This window comes from Medicago sativa, chromosome 7, assembly GCF_051527215.1.
Source record: "Medicago sativa cultivar Bolivia chromosome 7, Bolivia_mono, whole genome shotgun sequence".
Lineage (NCBI taxonomy): Eukaryota > Viridiplantae > Streptophyta > Magnoliopsida > Fabales > Fabaceae > Medicago > Medicago sativa.
The window spans coordinates 55,062,569-55,079,940 of record NC_140755.1 but is presented as its reverse complement, the minus strand read 5'-3'; the positions used below and the strand labels follow the sequence as shown (position 1 = coordinate 55,079,940).

At 32.7% G+C, this 17,372-nt stretch overlaps 2 protein-coding genes and 1 pseudogene across 2 annotated transcripts; 2 read left to right on the top strand and 1 right to left on the bottom strand.

Moving 5' to 3' along the window:
- The first annotated feature begins 5,656 nt into the window (after positions 1-5,656).
- LOC146906862 (agamous-like MADS-box protein AGL80 pseudogene) lies at positions 5,657-6,155 on the top strand (annotated as a pseudogene).
- A 2,046-nt stretch (positions 6,156-8,201) lies between these two features.
- LOC146906861 (serine/threonine-protein kinase OXI1-like) lies at positions 8,202-10,190 on the top strand. The gene is made up of 2 exons (XM_085724684.1): positions 8,202-8,626; positions 9,214-10,190. The coding sequence occupies exons 1-2, from the start codon at positions 8,259-8,261 to the stop codon at positions 10,133-10,135; spliced, it is 1,290 nt and encodes a 429-aa protein (XP_085580810.1). The 5' UTR covers positions 8,202-8,258; the 3' UTR covers positions 10,136-10,190.
- Positions 10,191-14,258: 4,068 nt separating this feature from the next.
- LOC146906860 (large ribosomal subunit protein eL32z) lies at positions 14,259-16,474 on the bottom strand. The gene is made up of 4 exons (XM_085729788.1): positions 16,429-16,474; positions 15,460-15,556; positions 14,673-14,854; positions 14,259-14,585 (listed from the first exon to the last, which is right to left on the bottom strand). Exons 2-4 carry the CDS (start codon positions 15,547-15,549, stop codon positions 14,456-14,458), a joined length of 402 nt encoding a protein of 133 aa, XP_085585914.1. The 5' UTR covers positions 15,550-15,556; positions 16,429-16,474; the 3' UTR covers positions 14,259-14,455.
- Positions 16,475-17,372: the final 898 nt, after the last annotated feature.

Sequence of the window (17,372 nt, the reverse complement as noted above, 5' to 3'; positions counted from 1 at the left end):
TCCTTAGCCTTCCCGATCAAAGAATGAGGAAACAATTGCACAAACACACCCTCTTCCTCATCTTCCTTCATACCAAGTGTACCGGCGGTAACATAGAAGTTGGTAAGATGTTTATATGGATCCTCATGATCCATACCGGTAAACTGATTATGAGTTATCAAGTTTATCAACCCCGACTTCAGCTCAATTGATTTGGCATTACGATTGCCAAGATTAGCTAGCCTCCTCGGACTAATCCACATAGGTAGGGCATCATTATCATTTTCTTGAGCCATGACTACTTCTGGTTCACTCTTCGGAGATGAATGTGGTGAAGAATGTGAAGAATCACCAAGTGAAATAGTATGCACCGAACCTGACGGAGAAGGAATAAAAAGTAAAGATTCCGGCTGAGCCAGCCTGGCTAATCTCCTAGCTTCCTTTGCTTGCTTTCTAAGTAACCTAGCAGTTTTCTCAATCTCTGGATCAAATTGTAGGTCTTCGTGAGCAACGGTACCTCGCATAAACAAAGTTCACCAAGACTATACCAGGTGGTTAGCATATAAAAAAAATGAATGATATATGTGTATGTGTATATGCATGAAAGAATTTTGTGCAAAATTGACTTAACATGACAAAATTGTTTCAATACTTATGACCAAAAATTTCCGTTACTCCCCGGCAACGGCGCCATTTTGATGTAAGATTTTTCCTACATGTCATATAACTATGTACACATGAGTATATATAGGATCGTTTCCACAGGGAGTTACGTTTAATCATAAGCATTTACACAATCGTTCACATTAAGGGTTTGGATATAATTTGTTTGTTTGTAACACTATATCCATATTTGACATTTAAGTAAAAACGAGAGGGGATCGAACTATTTCGCTTGCGGTATAAGATAACGAGCAAGCATAACAGCAGCAATCTCTCGATCGATTAACAGACTCTAGCTTTATAACCAATATTATTACAATCATTTCTACAATATCCTTCGTGTCCAAAGCGACATCGTTATTTCCAAGTTAGCGTTTAAACATTCGTGTCCAAATTCCTTAAACGATAACAAAGTCGATCGGATAACTTAATCGACCGTGTCCAGCCTGATTAAGTATCCGAAAGCATTAAAATCTTGATTAAAAGTAATTATCAAAGGTTTACAAACTTGTCAAGAGTGATATAACATAAGATAGATTGTTATTCTAGTTCTAGATTCAAGGGTTTGTGTCCAAATCATCTTGAATCTCTTTGAAAGCATTAAAAGCAAGAATAACAACAATATTGAATCATTAAGCTAGAACCTTATATATTAAAAGATCAAAAGATTACATAATAGCTTGATTGTTACCTCAATACTACATAGAAGGTGATAGTTACATATAGACATGTAAACTAATGCAAGGAAGGAAGGAAAGATGAAGATTCCATGCCAAGATCCTTGATGTCTCAATGAATCTAGGGTTGAATCTACTCCTTAATCACTTGCTTTGTGTTTCTCTCTATGAAATAGCTCTAACCTCTCTCTAGAAATGTATAAAATGTTTCAATGGAATAGTGAATAGTGCTAGAGAGAGGGAAAACTTGTATTTAAATGGGCTGAAAACGTGTAATCCCGCTTAAGCGAGATTCATCTCGCTTAAGCGAGAAGCCTAAATATCTAACAATGGCCAATGAAGTCTTGCCACGTAGCCCTGCTCCTTGATGAAGTTGCATCTCGCGTAAGCGAGTGAGACCTCGCGCAAGCGAAGTTGCTTGAAACATAAACCGCCTTAGAATCCTGCTTGAGCGACATGGAAGCGAGATAGAAAGCGAGATGCTCATCTGTTCCCTGGAGAAATCTCGCGTAAGCGAGATGATCTCGCGTAAGCGAGATTCTAAAATTCACAAGCGACCCTGGAAGCGAGATGCAAGCGAAGGTTGAGCTTCTCCCTGGAGGAATCTCGCTTAAGCGAGATGACCTCGCGTAAGCGAGATTTGCTTGGTTCACACAACTTGAGTTTTGGTCCTTGCTTGTCATTTCCTGCATAAATTGGGTAGAATTAGGCATATAAAGCATAAATGGTATAATTATAACAATTGGTTGCTTTTCCGTAGATAACTTGCATAACAAGTCACTAAAAATGCCTCTTTTAACACATGAAATATATTACTTTTGAGCACTTATCAGTGACTTAAGTCACGCATTGCTTACAACGTGCGTTAGTTAAGTCACGCTGCGGACTTAACTAACGCAAGGGTATATTTGGAAGCAATGCAGGGTGCGAGCAAAATGTGCTGGGTGGAGAGCAAAATTCTTTTAAAAATATGGGACCTTGCTAGTGAAATTTGGTATGGAGTGTTCAAGTGGATAGGTGTGATATTGGTGCTTCCGGATAAATCTAAAATTTTGCATCAAACTTTGGCAGGTTTGGGAAGAAAAAGGAAATGGTTAAAAGGTTTTTTTTTGTTGATATGGCACACAGCTGGTTGACCCTAGTAGTAAGTACTTAGGAGGTGACCCTAATTAATAACTATTGACATTACTAATCAATATTAGTAATGTCACCTCCTAAGTACTTACTACTAGGCTCAACTCGCTTTCGCGGTATCTTTCGTCCAGTTATTAACTAATTACTTCCTAGATAGACAGATATAAATATCAATATTAGGTCTTGTCACTACCTAAGTGTCTAAACTAGGGTTGCGCTCCTAAGGAAATAAATCTAACATAATAAAACTAAATAGCGAACAAAAAATAACTAAATAAACGACTTAAAATTAAATAATTATCCAACAAAATAAATAGAGGTTCATCTTAGAACCCTAGCCTAAAAAGATTTAGTTACTCATGGTAACTAAATGCATAATTACAAAAGAAATAAAACTTACCCAAAAAACTTGGAGAGAAGAAAGAAACTCCTCCTGAAAGCTCCTAGAATTTGCCTTCCTCTTGAACTTCTCCAGTTCTGAACGAGAAATTATGAATGAGGAAGGCGGTATTTATAGGGAAAGTTTCCACCTGAACTTGGGATAAACTGCCAGCTTAAAGGGTAAAATCGTCACAAAATTGTGACTTTTTCAATAAGTCGCCATGCTCAAGGCACCTAGGCCATGCTTGGGGCACATGTGCCTTGGAACTAAACCACCTCCAAGCGCCTCAAGAACCATTTCATGCGCCTGGAGCATGAAGCTGCAAGGCACATGCTCTAGGCACCTACATCCATCCCCTGGGTGCATGTGCCTGTGTTCTGGATGCCGAAATGTTTGTTTCTTCGCCTTTTAAGGTGTTTGCTTCTATGTAAGTTGTCTTGGAACTTGGGAACAGAATTCCTCTCTCTGTAAAGTCTTTTGAGGCCTCTTGAATCTTCATTCTTCATCTTCCCAATGACCGCATAAATCTTCGGATGTCTTTGCTTTGCCAATTTACATGATTTCTTCGTGAATTACATCAAAAACACCCTAAAATTGCTATGATTCAGGAAGAACATAATTACATAATCAAATATATAAAACATTACAAATGTCCCTAAATCATAGGAAATTGCTCTAATACTCCTCTGTTTTGCTGGTAAAACCTACAGAAAATGACTGAAAAACATGCTAGGATTAACGTAAGATGAATTGTCATCACTAACCAAGTAAATCCATATAAAAGTGTAGGTCAATCCAAACAGGAATTACAAACATTTTAAACCCCAAAAGTGGATCCAATATCTAATCAGAGGTCCACATACTACTGTATGGACCGATCGTCGAGACGATGTCTATAGGTTGTGAAAATGGGTTAAGGAATGGCCTGATGGAAAGGGTCTTATGGAACAGCTACCGTTGTAGAAGGGTTGGCGGAGACCATGAGAAAGCAATAGGAACCACCAAAGAGGGCATCTAAATTCGTCTAGGGCACGTTAGACGTTGATCCAACCTCGACAATTTCTTTACGGTCCCCAAGACTACATCCTTGGACACTATAAAAATAAAAAAATAAAAAAAAACTTATTTTTGCCTTATATAAAAATATATTGTGTTTCAATGTAATATTACTTCTTAATTTTACCCTCCAATAAATTACTTATTTATTGACTGTTTTATCATTTCTTGTCAATAAAAGCGGAAAGACAGACATGTTTTTTTTGTAAACTTTAGTGTTCGTCTTGATGCTAGTAATCATATATAATAAATGGAAGCTTCAAAGACTAAATATATTATTTTTTTTTTAGGGAAAAGAATCAAATATATTATTAATTATAAAATAAACGACAAATATGTATATTATTTTAAAAATATTCTATGGCAATAATATATTTTTAAAAAACTTTCTTAGAGTTTTTCCATGACTAAAAACGATTAAAACCTCATTAATAATAATTGAAAGTAAAATTGATATTCATTTACCTTAAAAAGGTTTGTTTCCATATTTAACAATGCAATTATATATAATCTAATCTTAAATAATACTTCCTTGGTCTCAATTATAAGCAACATTTCAATTTTTAGATTCATTAAATAAATGATGTATGTGGTCTATAATTGAGATGGCATACATCTTTTATTCAATGAATATAAAAAGTGAAAAATTATTTATAACTGAGACTAGAAGGAGTATATAATTTGGAGCAGATCTGGCAGAAGGGACTAATCTTCTACAACATGAAATATTAAGATTTGAGTCCATGTAGACAGGTGCCCAAAATTATTAATCAATTGTACCTTGAATAACATTGGCTCTCATGAAACTGTAGAGAGTCTGTCAACAATGAAATAAATTATAATTTATATTGAAGAAAACATTATTTTATTGATTTTATATTTTAAATTTAAAATTTTGACTAGGAATTTGTTTAAACATTATTTTATTGAATTTATATTTTAAATTAAAAAATTAGTTGACTAAGAATTGTTTTAAGCAATTTTATAATTGTAAAAAGATGTTATTTTCAATATAAAAAATAAATTATAAAAATATAATTAAATTTGAATTAATTTATTGGATACTTTACAAATTAATTAAATATTATAGACTTTAATTGACTCATATAAAAAAATAACATTAATGATAAAAGAATATTAGACTCGTATAAAAGTAAATTTCAAAATATTGACCATAATAATCAGTATTGACTTTAATTTTTTTGAATAAGTTAAAGTAGCCCACTCAAATTTGACACGAGGAGTATTGAACCTGAGATATTGAGGAGGAGCGAACTCCAAAGTTCCAAGTTAATACCACTATCCCAACTCAAGTGGGTTAATATTGACCTTAATTAACCATGGTTTTTTTTCAATCTTATTGTTTTTAATAATAAATTTTACCATACTTTAGTAAAAAAAAAAACACTTTGACCATATAATACCCTGTATTATTTTTTATTCTACAAAATTAATCTCCTTTTTTTATTTTATTTTGTAACTATCATTAAATATTGTAGAATTTTGTTTTAAGGAAATAGTTAGACCATGTAATATTAATATTGTTTTAAAATATAGTATTTATTAAAAATCATTAATGGGATCATCTTTAATTTTTTATTAAATACTAAAGTTAATAAAATAATATAGGTATTGCTCTTTTTTTTCAAGAGACTAGCGGTGAAAACAAATATTGCTCTCTATAAAAGCTGGAATGCATTTTCAAACACAGCAAATCAAAAAAGTTGATTCCTCATCTTTTTCCGTGCAATTACATTGCAAAGCCATGACTAGGAAGAAGGTGAAACTCGCCTTTATTTCCAATGATTCAACAAGAAAGGAGACCTACAAGAGGAGGAGGAAAGGTATCATCAAGAAGGTGAGAGAACTCACTATTCTTTGTGGTATTTCAGCATGTGCTATAATTTCTGATCCTTTTGATTCTGAAACAGAGGTGTGGCCAAATCTAAAGGAAGCCAAACAGGTGATTGAGAGGTATCAAAACTCATATATGAAAAATGAGAGAAAAAATGTGAACCAAGAAAGTTTCCTTTTGCAAATGATTACTAAAGCTAGGGAACAACTGAGAATGCAAAGACACGACAATCATGAGAATGAGCTGAACATTCTTATGTTTTGGTACATGCAAAACAACAAGCTTCCAGATGATGTGACTGTTTCTGATTTGAAAGACTTGGATAAGTTAATTGAAAAAAATATGAAGGAAATTGATGACAAGATGGCTTCACTTAGTTTATCAAACTGATGTTTTCTAAAATTTATGTTGTGATTTTTATTGATGTTATTTTTATTGGAAAATTCTAATAAAAAATAAAATTGTCAAAATAAAATTTATTATATATCACTAGTTTTTAGCTTGTTCTATTTTGTGTGCTTGTTGCTTAATCTGACATCGTCAATTTTTCTTGTTGATAACAATATATATAAGAACAATTGGGTACTCTAAAGTTAGTTTAAGTGAGCATAACCATAGAATTAAATTATCACTTTGAAGTCAACATTTTGACCCTAGGTAATAACTTTTTAAGGAATCCATTAGAGGAAATTGTGTTTTGGAAATACAAGTCGCTTCTCAGAGTCACATATACACGGTTTTCCATGCAAAAATTACTTCTCTTAACTCCTTGATGTTTTATAGACACTTGTTAGTATTTCCCTATATTTAATTCTCAATTGAGAAGATTGTATATTTTAACATAAGAATGGAGGAGAGTGTAATTCATATTTCTTTAAAGAAAGAAATGGGATGCAATTAAAACATCAAAAATAATTTTATAAATATTAAAGCACGTGGTCCCAAAATCATTACAAGAAAAAATACCTCTCATTTTTTTATTGGTTTAGTAGTTTAATCGCTATTCATATCTTAAATGAATAAGTAAATCCGTCAAAATAATAATTTATACTATATATAAAGAAAATAACATGTTTTTGCCTCTTTTGTACTGACTTTTTCTCTTTCTAAAATTACCCTCAACTTTCAATACAAATTAATAACAAATAGATAAGAGTAAAATCAAATATTCAAATAAAAGTGTAACAAACACAATATGAGTGTGTGTGTGTGTGTGTCCAATTTTTTTCCTTTATCCTTTAAAGAGTGTAACAAACTAAGTGGGTATACTTATATTTACTTTTTCGTTATCTCAATTATACACTTAAACAACTTTTTCCATAATATAGATTGTTATTAATGTCATTAGAAAATAAGAATTTATATTATCTTTGTTTTATATTGTTGATGTCATTGAAAATAGATAATCATGGTTAGTTTGATTTGTTATAATTTGAAAGCAAAAAACATTTATATTTTTACTTTTAATCAAGATCAAAATTTTATAAAAAAAAAACACCTTCATAATTTTCAAACGTTGGCGTGTACCCATCTTTTCGCTAGTAATAATGATAAGAATTGAGGAATCCAAATTTTATACCCTTCTGTTTGAAAATAAATGTCTCTTTAGTTTTTTTCTCTGTCTCAAACTAATTGTCACTTCAAAATACCAATACAATATTCAATATTTCATCCAAATTAATTACTCCATTAACTATAATTAATAAAAAAAATTAATAAATAATACTGATTTACCATTAAAATCAACAAAATTAATAATTTTTTTACAAATCATGGACAAACTTTTTTTTTGAACATTATTATTTGGAGATAAAGAGAATATTTTATTTATTTCTATATATTGCAACGTGATTGAGTCGACATACACACACACGTTTGATATAAGCATTTCTCTGTCTCAAACTAATTGTCACTTCAAAATACCAATACAATATTCAATATTTCATCCAAATTAATTACTCCATTAACTATAATTAATAAAAAAAAATTAATAAATAATACTGATTTACCATTAAAATCAACAAAATTAATAATTTTTTTACAAATCATGGACAAACTTTTTTTTTGAACATTATTATTTGGAGATAAAGAGAATATTTTATTTATTTCTATATATTGCAACGTGATTGAGTCGACATACACACACACGTTTGATATAAGCAAATCAGAATTGAGATTGTTTTCAGTTATACATGATGAATTTTCTTCTGCCAATCCCGTGTATTGAGCAAATTATTAGCTCATTATAGCGTTTTCCTTTTAAGAATTTCTTGTTTGAACGTAACATTAAATTCACACGTAATATTCCATCTTTCAATGAGTTGTCATAAACCTAAATCTCTCTACGTGTCAAATAAACAAACATGGTCCACAATATTGTTATAGAACAAATCACACATACAATCACGTTTCTTAACATTTCTTATAAAAAGCCTCTTGAAATATTTTTCTAAACAAGTGCAAATAAAGCAAAAACACGGTTTCGGAGGTACGAGGTTACCTTACCTCTGCCATGAATCACGGCGGCGAAACATTGGACTTCCGAAACCTTAAAATTTTATCCGCCGTCGGTCGTGGCGCAAAGGGTGTCGTGTTTCTTTCAAGAACCTACGGATCATCGAAAGAAGAATGGTTGGCATTGAAAGTGATATCTAAAGAGCTTCTTTTGAGGAAAAATAATGGAAAGAATTGTGAATGCAAAAGGGTGAAATTTGAACAACAAATACTACGTCGTTTTGATCATCCTCTCTTGCCTAGGTTTAAAGGAGCTTTTCAAACTGAAAAGCTTATTGGGTTTGCTATTGATTATTGTCATGGTGGGAATTTGCATTCTCTTAGAAAGAAACAACCTGAGAAAAAATTATCTGAAGAAACCATCAGGTAAAATATTATTGTTTGAAAATTTCATAATGAAAAAACAACATTGTGTTTCTTTTTTTTGCCCACTGTTGTAAATTTTAGATATGATGTATGATAGAATATTATGATGTAATTTGATCACGTAGCCGATCCACTTGAAAATGGGTATTGCCTAATTGTTCATACCCATCTTCTAGATTTAATCCCAGATAGATTCTCTGATGTCAATTCAATTCACGAGGGTTAGTCTATACAAAATTTTGTTGTGTGGACCACCCTTATGTGCACGGTGGCATTAGACTCATTGATTTGTCTGTTTCTAGATCCGCATATCAAGTTTTTAGAAGAAAAAAACTCATATATTCGGGAAATTTTTAATTTAATTTTGTCATGCATTGCAAATGTGAAAAACAATTTTTTGGATTTTTGTGGTTTAGTTATTCCGTAGATTTTTGCAATATATAACAATCACGATTTGAGAGATGGGTTAAGTTTAAATTTTGATTATTTATTTGATAAGAAATTTCAAAATTTTCAGTCTTTTTCTTGGTAAAAATGAAGAATTTTGTGTTTAATTTAATGTGATTGTTAATTTTTTTTTTGTGAAGGTTTTATGCCGTGGAATTGGTGTTAGCATTGGAGTATCTACACAATTTAGGAGTAGTTTATAGAGATTTGAAGCCAGAGAATATCATGATTCAACAAACGGGTCACATAATGATCGTAGATTTCGACCTATCAAAGAAATTAAATCCAAAATCACCAAACTCGTTGAGTTCCAACTCGTCACCAGGTTCCAACTCACCACCAAATACGAAAAACAGAAGGAAGAGATGGTTATCAAAGTTCTATTCTTGTAATACCTATGTTGGGAAACCGAAATTCGAATCATTGAGTCAAATCGATATCAACTCGGTTTGTAAAAGGAGTGAGTCAGACTCAGTTGAAAAGTCAAACTCGTTCGTGGGAACTGAGGATTACGTGGCACCTGAAGTTATATTAGGGAATGGACATAATTTTGGTGTTGATTGGTGGTCATTTGGCGTCGTTTTGTATGAATTGTTTTATGGAACGACACCGTTTAGTAGTCCAAATAGGAAAGAAACGTTTCACAAGATTTTAACAATGGAGGTTGAACAAAAGGGTGAATCAACACCGTTGAAGGATTTGATTGCAAAGTTGCTTGAGAAAGATCCCGATCGTAGGATTGAAGTTGATGAAATAAAGGGTCATGATTTCTTTAAAGGTGTGAAGTGGAATACGGTGTTGCATATTGTGCGTCCACCGTATATTCCACAGAATGAAGTTGAGGACAAAGCTGGGTTTTCGAGAAAAGATGTCGAGTCCTTTGTACATGGAATATTTTTTCCAAAGAATAAAAATAAGAGTGAGAAAGAGAAAAATAATGAGGTAAAAAAAGAAGAGGGGAATGAGAAGAAGGAAGAGAATGATAATAATAATAATAAGAATGTGTGGGTTGAGAAGTTGAGTCAGACTCAAACTAAGGATGAAAATTTTTTGATTTTTTGATTTGGTGTATTTGATCACTTTTGTTGAATATATTTAGTTTATTCTCCATTTTAAATGTCATTTCCAGTTTATAGTCTAGTTTTTTTATGCAAGTTTCTGGTCTAGTTAAAATTTTGCTGCCATGCTCAAATTTTTATTGACATAGTGATTAACAAATCAATACATTTATATTCATAAAAGGAAAAGACTCTGTAGATGGAATTGGCAAAGTAAAATCTTCCAAAATTTGGGTAATTGTCAATGTGTAAATATTGCAAAAAATATCTTATGTAATTTTTACACGAACATGTATTGGCTTCCACAGCTGGCTAGACTGGAACTTATCATCTGCAACTGTAGTTAATAATTTTTTTTGACAGTAGGAAATTGATAATTGGATTTCTTTTTTTGGTTGTGCCACTCAAGAATTATGGAAGGATAGGAGGCCCTATAGTTTTCAATAGAAAGAATATCATAGTGATCTCTATCTCAAGAATGTCAGTATACATGAATCAATTAAGGTGCATTATCTCTATCTCAAGAATGTCAGTATACATGAATCAATTAAGGTGCATTCTAAATGCTCAATCTATGCATTTGGATTTGGTAATTTTTTTGAATGAAATCCAAAATTATTGTTGATATGATCCATTTGGGTACCACTACCAATTCTTTCCTCCTGTAAGTCATTTAAATTCTCTAGATTTGGAGAACTTCAAGTGTTCATGTATATAGAGGCCTTTGTTGTCAATAGCGGCTGCTCTGGCCACTATAGCGGAGCGTAGCGGAAAAATCAAGACCACTGCACCGTTCGATTCGGCGCGTGTTAGCCTGTTAGGCCACGTCAGCGTGTGTCAGAAGTGGAAAGCGGCCAAAGCGGACCTATAAATAGTAAAAGGCTTAATTGCATGTTTGGTCCCTTATGTTTATTTTAGTTTTCAAATTGGTCCCTTACGTTTTGAAAGTTTCAAGTTGGTCCCTTACGTTTTAAAAGTTTTCAAGTTGGTCCCTTACGTTTTGAAAGTTTCAAGTTGGTCCCTTATGTTTATTTTAGTTTTCAAGTCGGTCCAAAACATAAGGGACCAACTTGAAAACTAAAATAAACATAAGGGACCAACTTGAAAACTAAAATAAACATAAGGGACTAACTTGAAAACTAAAATAAACATAAGGAACTAACTTGAAACTTTCAAAATGTAAGGGACCAACTTGAAAACTAAAATAAACGTATGGGACCAACTTGAAACTTTCAAAACATAAGGGACCAACTTGAAAACTAAAATAAACATAAGGGACCAAACATGCAATTAAGCCATAGTAAAACAATAACTTGTACTAGTTGTATATAATTGGTATTAGCCATTTTCGATTTTGTTATCCCTTTTATTTCGTATTATGAATACTTCATGAAATTTTGAGTAATGTTTAACGTATTTTAGTATTTCTTTTTTAATAATATGGTATCTTGTATTAAATTTATTAGTGGCCGCACCACCGAAATAGCAGCCGCTACGCACCGCATTGACAACAGAGATAGATGCTAATCAATATGAAATTTTCACAACGATAAGGGTTACTCTTCTTTTGAGGGAACAGTAGTTGATGTAGGGTGTCCTTCTCTTGCTTTAATTCTATTAGGTATTACTTTGTCTCGTTTGATTAACTAAAATTACACGAGTAAAGTGTGATTCTCACTATGCAAGTTCACTATATTTAAACTTAAACTTCTGATATATTTTTCTCATTTTAAATGATGGAGGTCCATCTTGAAAAAATTACACATTAAAGATTCCTACTCAGAAAGCTCTTTACGGCACCGTGGCACGGTGGAATTTAGTATGGGAAAGTGGAGTTTTTTCCCACCATGGGAAAGTTGATTATGTCCATTAGATTAGATGAGAAACACATTCTTATTCTACTCTTTCAGCACTAGATTATTTGTTTTTTTTTTGGTTACAAGATTATTTGTAACTAAATCTTCGGTTACATAATCTTCCTCCTCTCTTTCATGTCCCCACACCACCACAGCTAAATCTCAAAATCAGCAACTATTTGACCACCACCACACACCACCATGATTATTTTCCACCACCCGTCATTGGTTCAGTTGCTGAATTTGTTGTAATTTTTTTCTTCTTCATTTCTTTTAAATTTGAAATTCGTTTCCGGTTGAACCGTCATTGGAAGCTCATTTAGTGAGATAGCAGGAATTTATAGATTTCTTTTGCTTGCAAGTTGCAAAAAAATTAATACAACAATGGAGTTTTCAGATCTGGAATCTTATGGTCACTTATACGATGGTTTTTAAACTTAAAAAGATTCAAGTGTTTAACAAATTTACAATACAAATCATGGCAATACTCATACCCACTACCTCTTTGTTCAGTACGGTACCAGGTACTCAAAAAATGTTTTATAAATTGAACATCAAACAAAATCTAAACTATATTACTTGTGTGTTTCTAGTTCTAAATGAAATTCTCAATCCAAAACAATGAAGTTGTATTGCCTCTGCTGTATGTGTGATATGATGCACACTCAACTCATTTGGGTCAGAAATTGAGTTTGTTAATCTGAATTATTTGGTGTGGTGCCATGGTGGAAAATAATCACATAAGCAGAGGTGAATAAGGGTGGTTAAAGATAGTGTAAAACAAATAATATTTAGTGTTGACAGTCACTACTCACGAAGGTTGAATGAGGGTGAAGACTGTGGTAAAACAAATAAGGGTGAGATTGCTGCAAGTGAAGTGGTGGGAGAGAGATGGAGGAGAGTGAAAAAAATCTTGTGTTGAATGTCTATGATAAAAATATGTTCCTTACTTAATCTAATGGTCAAAAATAACTTTCCCATGGTGGGAAAAAACTCCACTTTCCCATACTAAATTCCACCCCGTGGCACTGCATCTTTGTTACCTTTTCAAGGTATAGGAGTTCAAAGATACAGAAGAAACATATATATTGTCTAGTTTTATATTATTTAGTTTATGAAAGGTTCCAGGGTAGTACTGTTAAGTTCAAAGATAATTATATATTATTTAAAACCGCAAGCATGAAGTCTTTTTTAATTATGTGAAGGGACAAGCATCAAGTCTTGACAAATAGTATTTTGTTTGGAAAACAAATATACTTTTTTGAACAAATATACTGCTAAAGAAATTTCTTGTTTGTACAGTAAGTATCGGATTCTTCTTCTTTAATGCCCCAACACAATCGATGAATGCACAATTAAGTTTTCCCTGCATATAGGCCTGCACATTTCTGTCTCAATTGCTTGATATTTTCCAAGACTGATTTGATCAATCCAAAAATTCCATGTTTGATGTGTATTGTAAGAATGTGTTGTGTACCAAAGTTGCACACAACAAAAGATACTATACAATCCAACTATTCAAGTCCAGCCATCATCTGTTAACCTTGTATATAAGAACCATTCGGGCACCATTTGACATACTCAACACATTCTTTTGTGTGCAACGATGGCACACAACAGATTCTTACAATATTAATCAAACATGGAATTTTAGGATTCAAACATTCTTTATATGTGCATCATAGGAATAATTGGAACATTGTATACAAGAACCATCCGTGCACTCAAATTAAGATGCATTTCATACTTCTTATGAACTATATGCAGAGAAGTTAGAGCAGAGACAAAAACATTTGCCAAACTGATGCAGAGAACGGTATTACAAGAATGTCATACCCACAGATGACAGTGAAAACATATTCATTTTCATAGCCAAACTAATGCAGAAAACCAAGACACAACTATAACCATGTCCTGGTCCATGACCGACCTTAAGCATGGCCATCGCAAAGAAGCATCAACCATATTACCATTGCAAATCATTCTTCAGTGAAAAAATACATTTTTATCCTTCAAGGGCACATAGTCAATAATCAATCAACTTCTTAAACTACAGAGTCGATTATCACCAACTGCAACCCCGAAAATGTTTTTTTTTTGTAGGCATATTAAGTAATAAATGATTTAAGGGCCAGGTTCTGCCAAAAAATTCATTAGTATGAATGCCAGACTACTTTGAAATAGATAGCATTATACCAGTCAAGCAGTCAGAAATCAAAAACAAGCCGAACAAAAAGCAATCAAAACTACGATATTTCATAAGCTAGAATATAATAAGAGAGAATTAAGATGACTATTAATATGAATGTGCCAAAATACTCTAAACAAATTATAACTCAAGTATTCAACACAAAAAACTCTGGGATTCAAACACAGAAATCCATGAGACAACAATCCTGAGAACAATTGTCTGCCATGTTCATACCATAAACAACAAAAGCAAAAATGATTTGACATTGCAAAAGCAATCACTCGTCTTCTTGACTGCGCAACCTGGCCAGCTTGTTGGTGACAACAACATCCAATTGTGCTGCACGTTCAACGATCTCCTTTCTTTTTCGGGTTGACACATTGTGTGCAATCTCAGCACAGTATGTCCTGTGGATTGTTCATGTAAATGTCAGAATATAGTTACAAAGAGACAATGAGAGGTTAAGAATCAAGATGCAAACTAAAACCAGTTACCTGTTGTGCATCATCAAAAGCTCCAGGTCCTGGACATTGTGCACGACGAACTTCTTGAATCCATTAGGCAAATAGTGGCGGGTCTTCTTGTCTGAGCCGTATCCAATGTTAGGCATCAAAGTAACTCCTTTGAATTTTCTCCTAACTCGTGAATCAATACCCTTTGGCCTGCGCCAGCTTTGCTGCATACCACAACAGTAATAAGGTCAGAATATTATAAACACACAGAATCAATGTGCACAAAATATTCAACCAGCATATACAGAACAACAAATAAAATGGAAGCAAAAAATAACAGGTATCAGTAGGAGTAGGTAGGAACATCAGCGATGTTTTTCTATCATAAAATGCACTAGAAAATTGCTACACTGACAAAATATGGAAATGACGCAATAACTTTAGTCTGTAATTTGTACATTACAAATACAGCAAAAATAATTAGGTAAATGATTGTAATAAATGAAAAGCATTTAGATTTAGTCTGTAAATTGTACATCACATTTTCAGCAAGAATAATTAGGTACATGAGCGTAATAAATGGAAAGCATTTCGATTTACCCTGAAATTATAACATCCAATCTACAAGTGTTCATAGTGTATTAAAGAGTTAGTTTAAGAAAGCTCAGACATACATGAATCTTTTTGATAAAAGCTCAAACATATCACGACGGCCTATCCAACAGTTTTCCAAACACACTAAATCATTTGATAAAATATAGTTTGCAGATAAACAATACATACAGTGAAAATCTCTACCATTTTTGAAAGCTAATCTATTCTCACATACCTTCACACATATTTTCCTGTCACTTTGTGGCCTGATGAACCTCTTGACACGCTTCTTCACAATCTTCTTGGTGAGCAATGGAACGGCCATCTTGTCTCTACAAGACACAAGAAAAAATTATATAAGAATACTAATCAATCACATAAAACAAAGGGAGACAGATACAAAAAATTATAAGAATATATACAAAAAATAAAAAATAAACAACAGAGATCTAAACAGAAAACACTTTTAGGCTTATTTTGAGCATATGCAAAATGGCTTATGCAAATAAATGTATTATTCATAAAACCGTTAAGAAATTATGAAAATACAATTTTCGTTAGTGAGAAAATATGAATTAACAAAGCTTACTTATTTGCATAAGCTATTTTTCATAGGCTCAAAAACAAGGCAACCTAAAACAGCCCTTAATTCGACAAAACATTCAAGGGTCCTTACTCCTTAGGAGCATGATAAAAACTAAATAAATAAAAATAAAATCTAAATCCTACACCACATTATTGGGAGCATGATAAAAACTAACAAAAAAATAATCTAAATCCTACACCATAAGATTTCAGAAAATCAAATAAAATTGAAATTCAACAAATAAACAAAATAAATTACTCAAATAAGATATCAGTTTAAGCTAAACCAGAACACACAAGGCTTAACCCTAATTTCGATTACAAAACCCATCACAAAACAAGCTTCATTTCCAAAAAACAGTTCGACCCATGTTAGAATTTCACTCAAAAAAACGCTGAATCCCAAAAAAAATCAAATCTTTAGGTCCATAATTCAGTTCAAAGCTTCACCTTATATGAAACCAGATCGAGAGAATCGAGAGAAGAAGAACACAATTAATAAACAAAAATGGTTTCAATCAGAAGCATCGTATAAAGGAAAAATTGTGGCACTGCAACAAAATCAACATCAACGTCAAATCAAATAATGAGAGAATATTAATTAGGGTTTTGTATATACCTGCTTGAATCGCTGCTTCAGAGATGTAAGAAGCAAATGAGGCAGCAGAAGCTAGGGTTTTGTATTGGGTATATATATCAATTAGGTAGTGATTCTCTGTTGTATCATCCACCGTAAAAATAATATGGTTACTGAAAATAATGGGCTTAATCTTACCTGGCCCAGATGTATGGACTACATTCTCTATTATTCTGAGAAGGTTTCTTTTTAGGCCTCCCTTATATCTTTGTAGGCCCCCAAAATTACAAAATTGTCCTTACTAACACATTTGGTAGTTAACTACCGAAGATTCATTCTTAAAATTTAAATTTTGTATATCCGGTAGATAACTACAGGATGTTAACTTTAAAATTTCGATTTTGTTACTCCGGTATATAACTACCGTAACTGTCAGAACCAAGACCAAGACTTTCTGCTACAACTTGATAACCACAGTAACCGTCACCATCCACAGTCACAACCCTTTTAATATAATGTTTCATAACATTAGGCATCTGATCAATATAAGGAATATATATTGTGTTGGTGTCGGGGTCGTAGAGGGATTAACTACACACACACACTTTTCTTTTTCTGTAATGAAGGTTTTGTCTGCGAAGTTTAACTATCAGGAAATTGTGCGTCAACAAGCCTTTAGAGGGGAAGATAGGAGATGATGAGCGTCCGGAAGGAGAAAATTTTTGGGACCTTATCAAAGCGCTAGAAAGGTTTAAAGTCAATATGCTTGTGAGAGAAATGGTGGAAAAAAGTCCTTGTTGCATGAAATTCTTGCAGGAAATCTTAAAGTTAGATGAGGAGCCTTCTAATGAAGGATTCATTTCTCTAAAAAATAAATGTTGTGCAATATTTTCATATACCTAAAGAAGAACGAGACCCTGGATGCTTTAATGTTCATGTTTCTGTGGGAAAAGTCTTTGTGGGTGAAGCCTTATATGATCTAGGGG

What these genes read in the sequence shown, in the direction of transcription:
- LOC146906861 (XM_085724684.1), top strand. Translation starts at nt 8,259, where the DNA reads ATGAATCACGGCGGCGAAACATTGGACTTCCGAAACCTTAAAATTTTA. An exon ending in TTATCTGAAGAAACCATCAG is followed by an intron (nt 8,627 to 9,213) that starts GTAAAATATTAT and finishes TTTTTTGTGAAG; the next exon opens with GTTTTATGCCGTGGAATTGG.
- LOC146906860 (XM_085729788.1), bottom strand. Translation starts at nt 15,549, where the DNA reads ATGGCCGTTCCATTGCTCACCAAGAAGATTGTGAAGAAGCGTGTCAAG. An exon ending in ACAGGAAAATATGTGTGAAG is followed by an intron (nt 14,855 to 15,459) that starts GTATGTGAGAAT and finishes TGTGGTATGCAG; the next exon opens with CAAAGCTGGCGCAGGCCAAA. An exon ending in CTTTTGATGATGCACAACAG is followed by an intron (nt 14,586 to 14,672) that starts GTAACTGGTTTT and finishes AACAATCCACAG; the next exon opens with GACATACTGTGCTGAGATTG.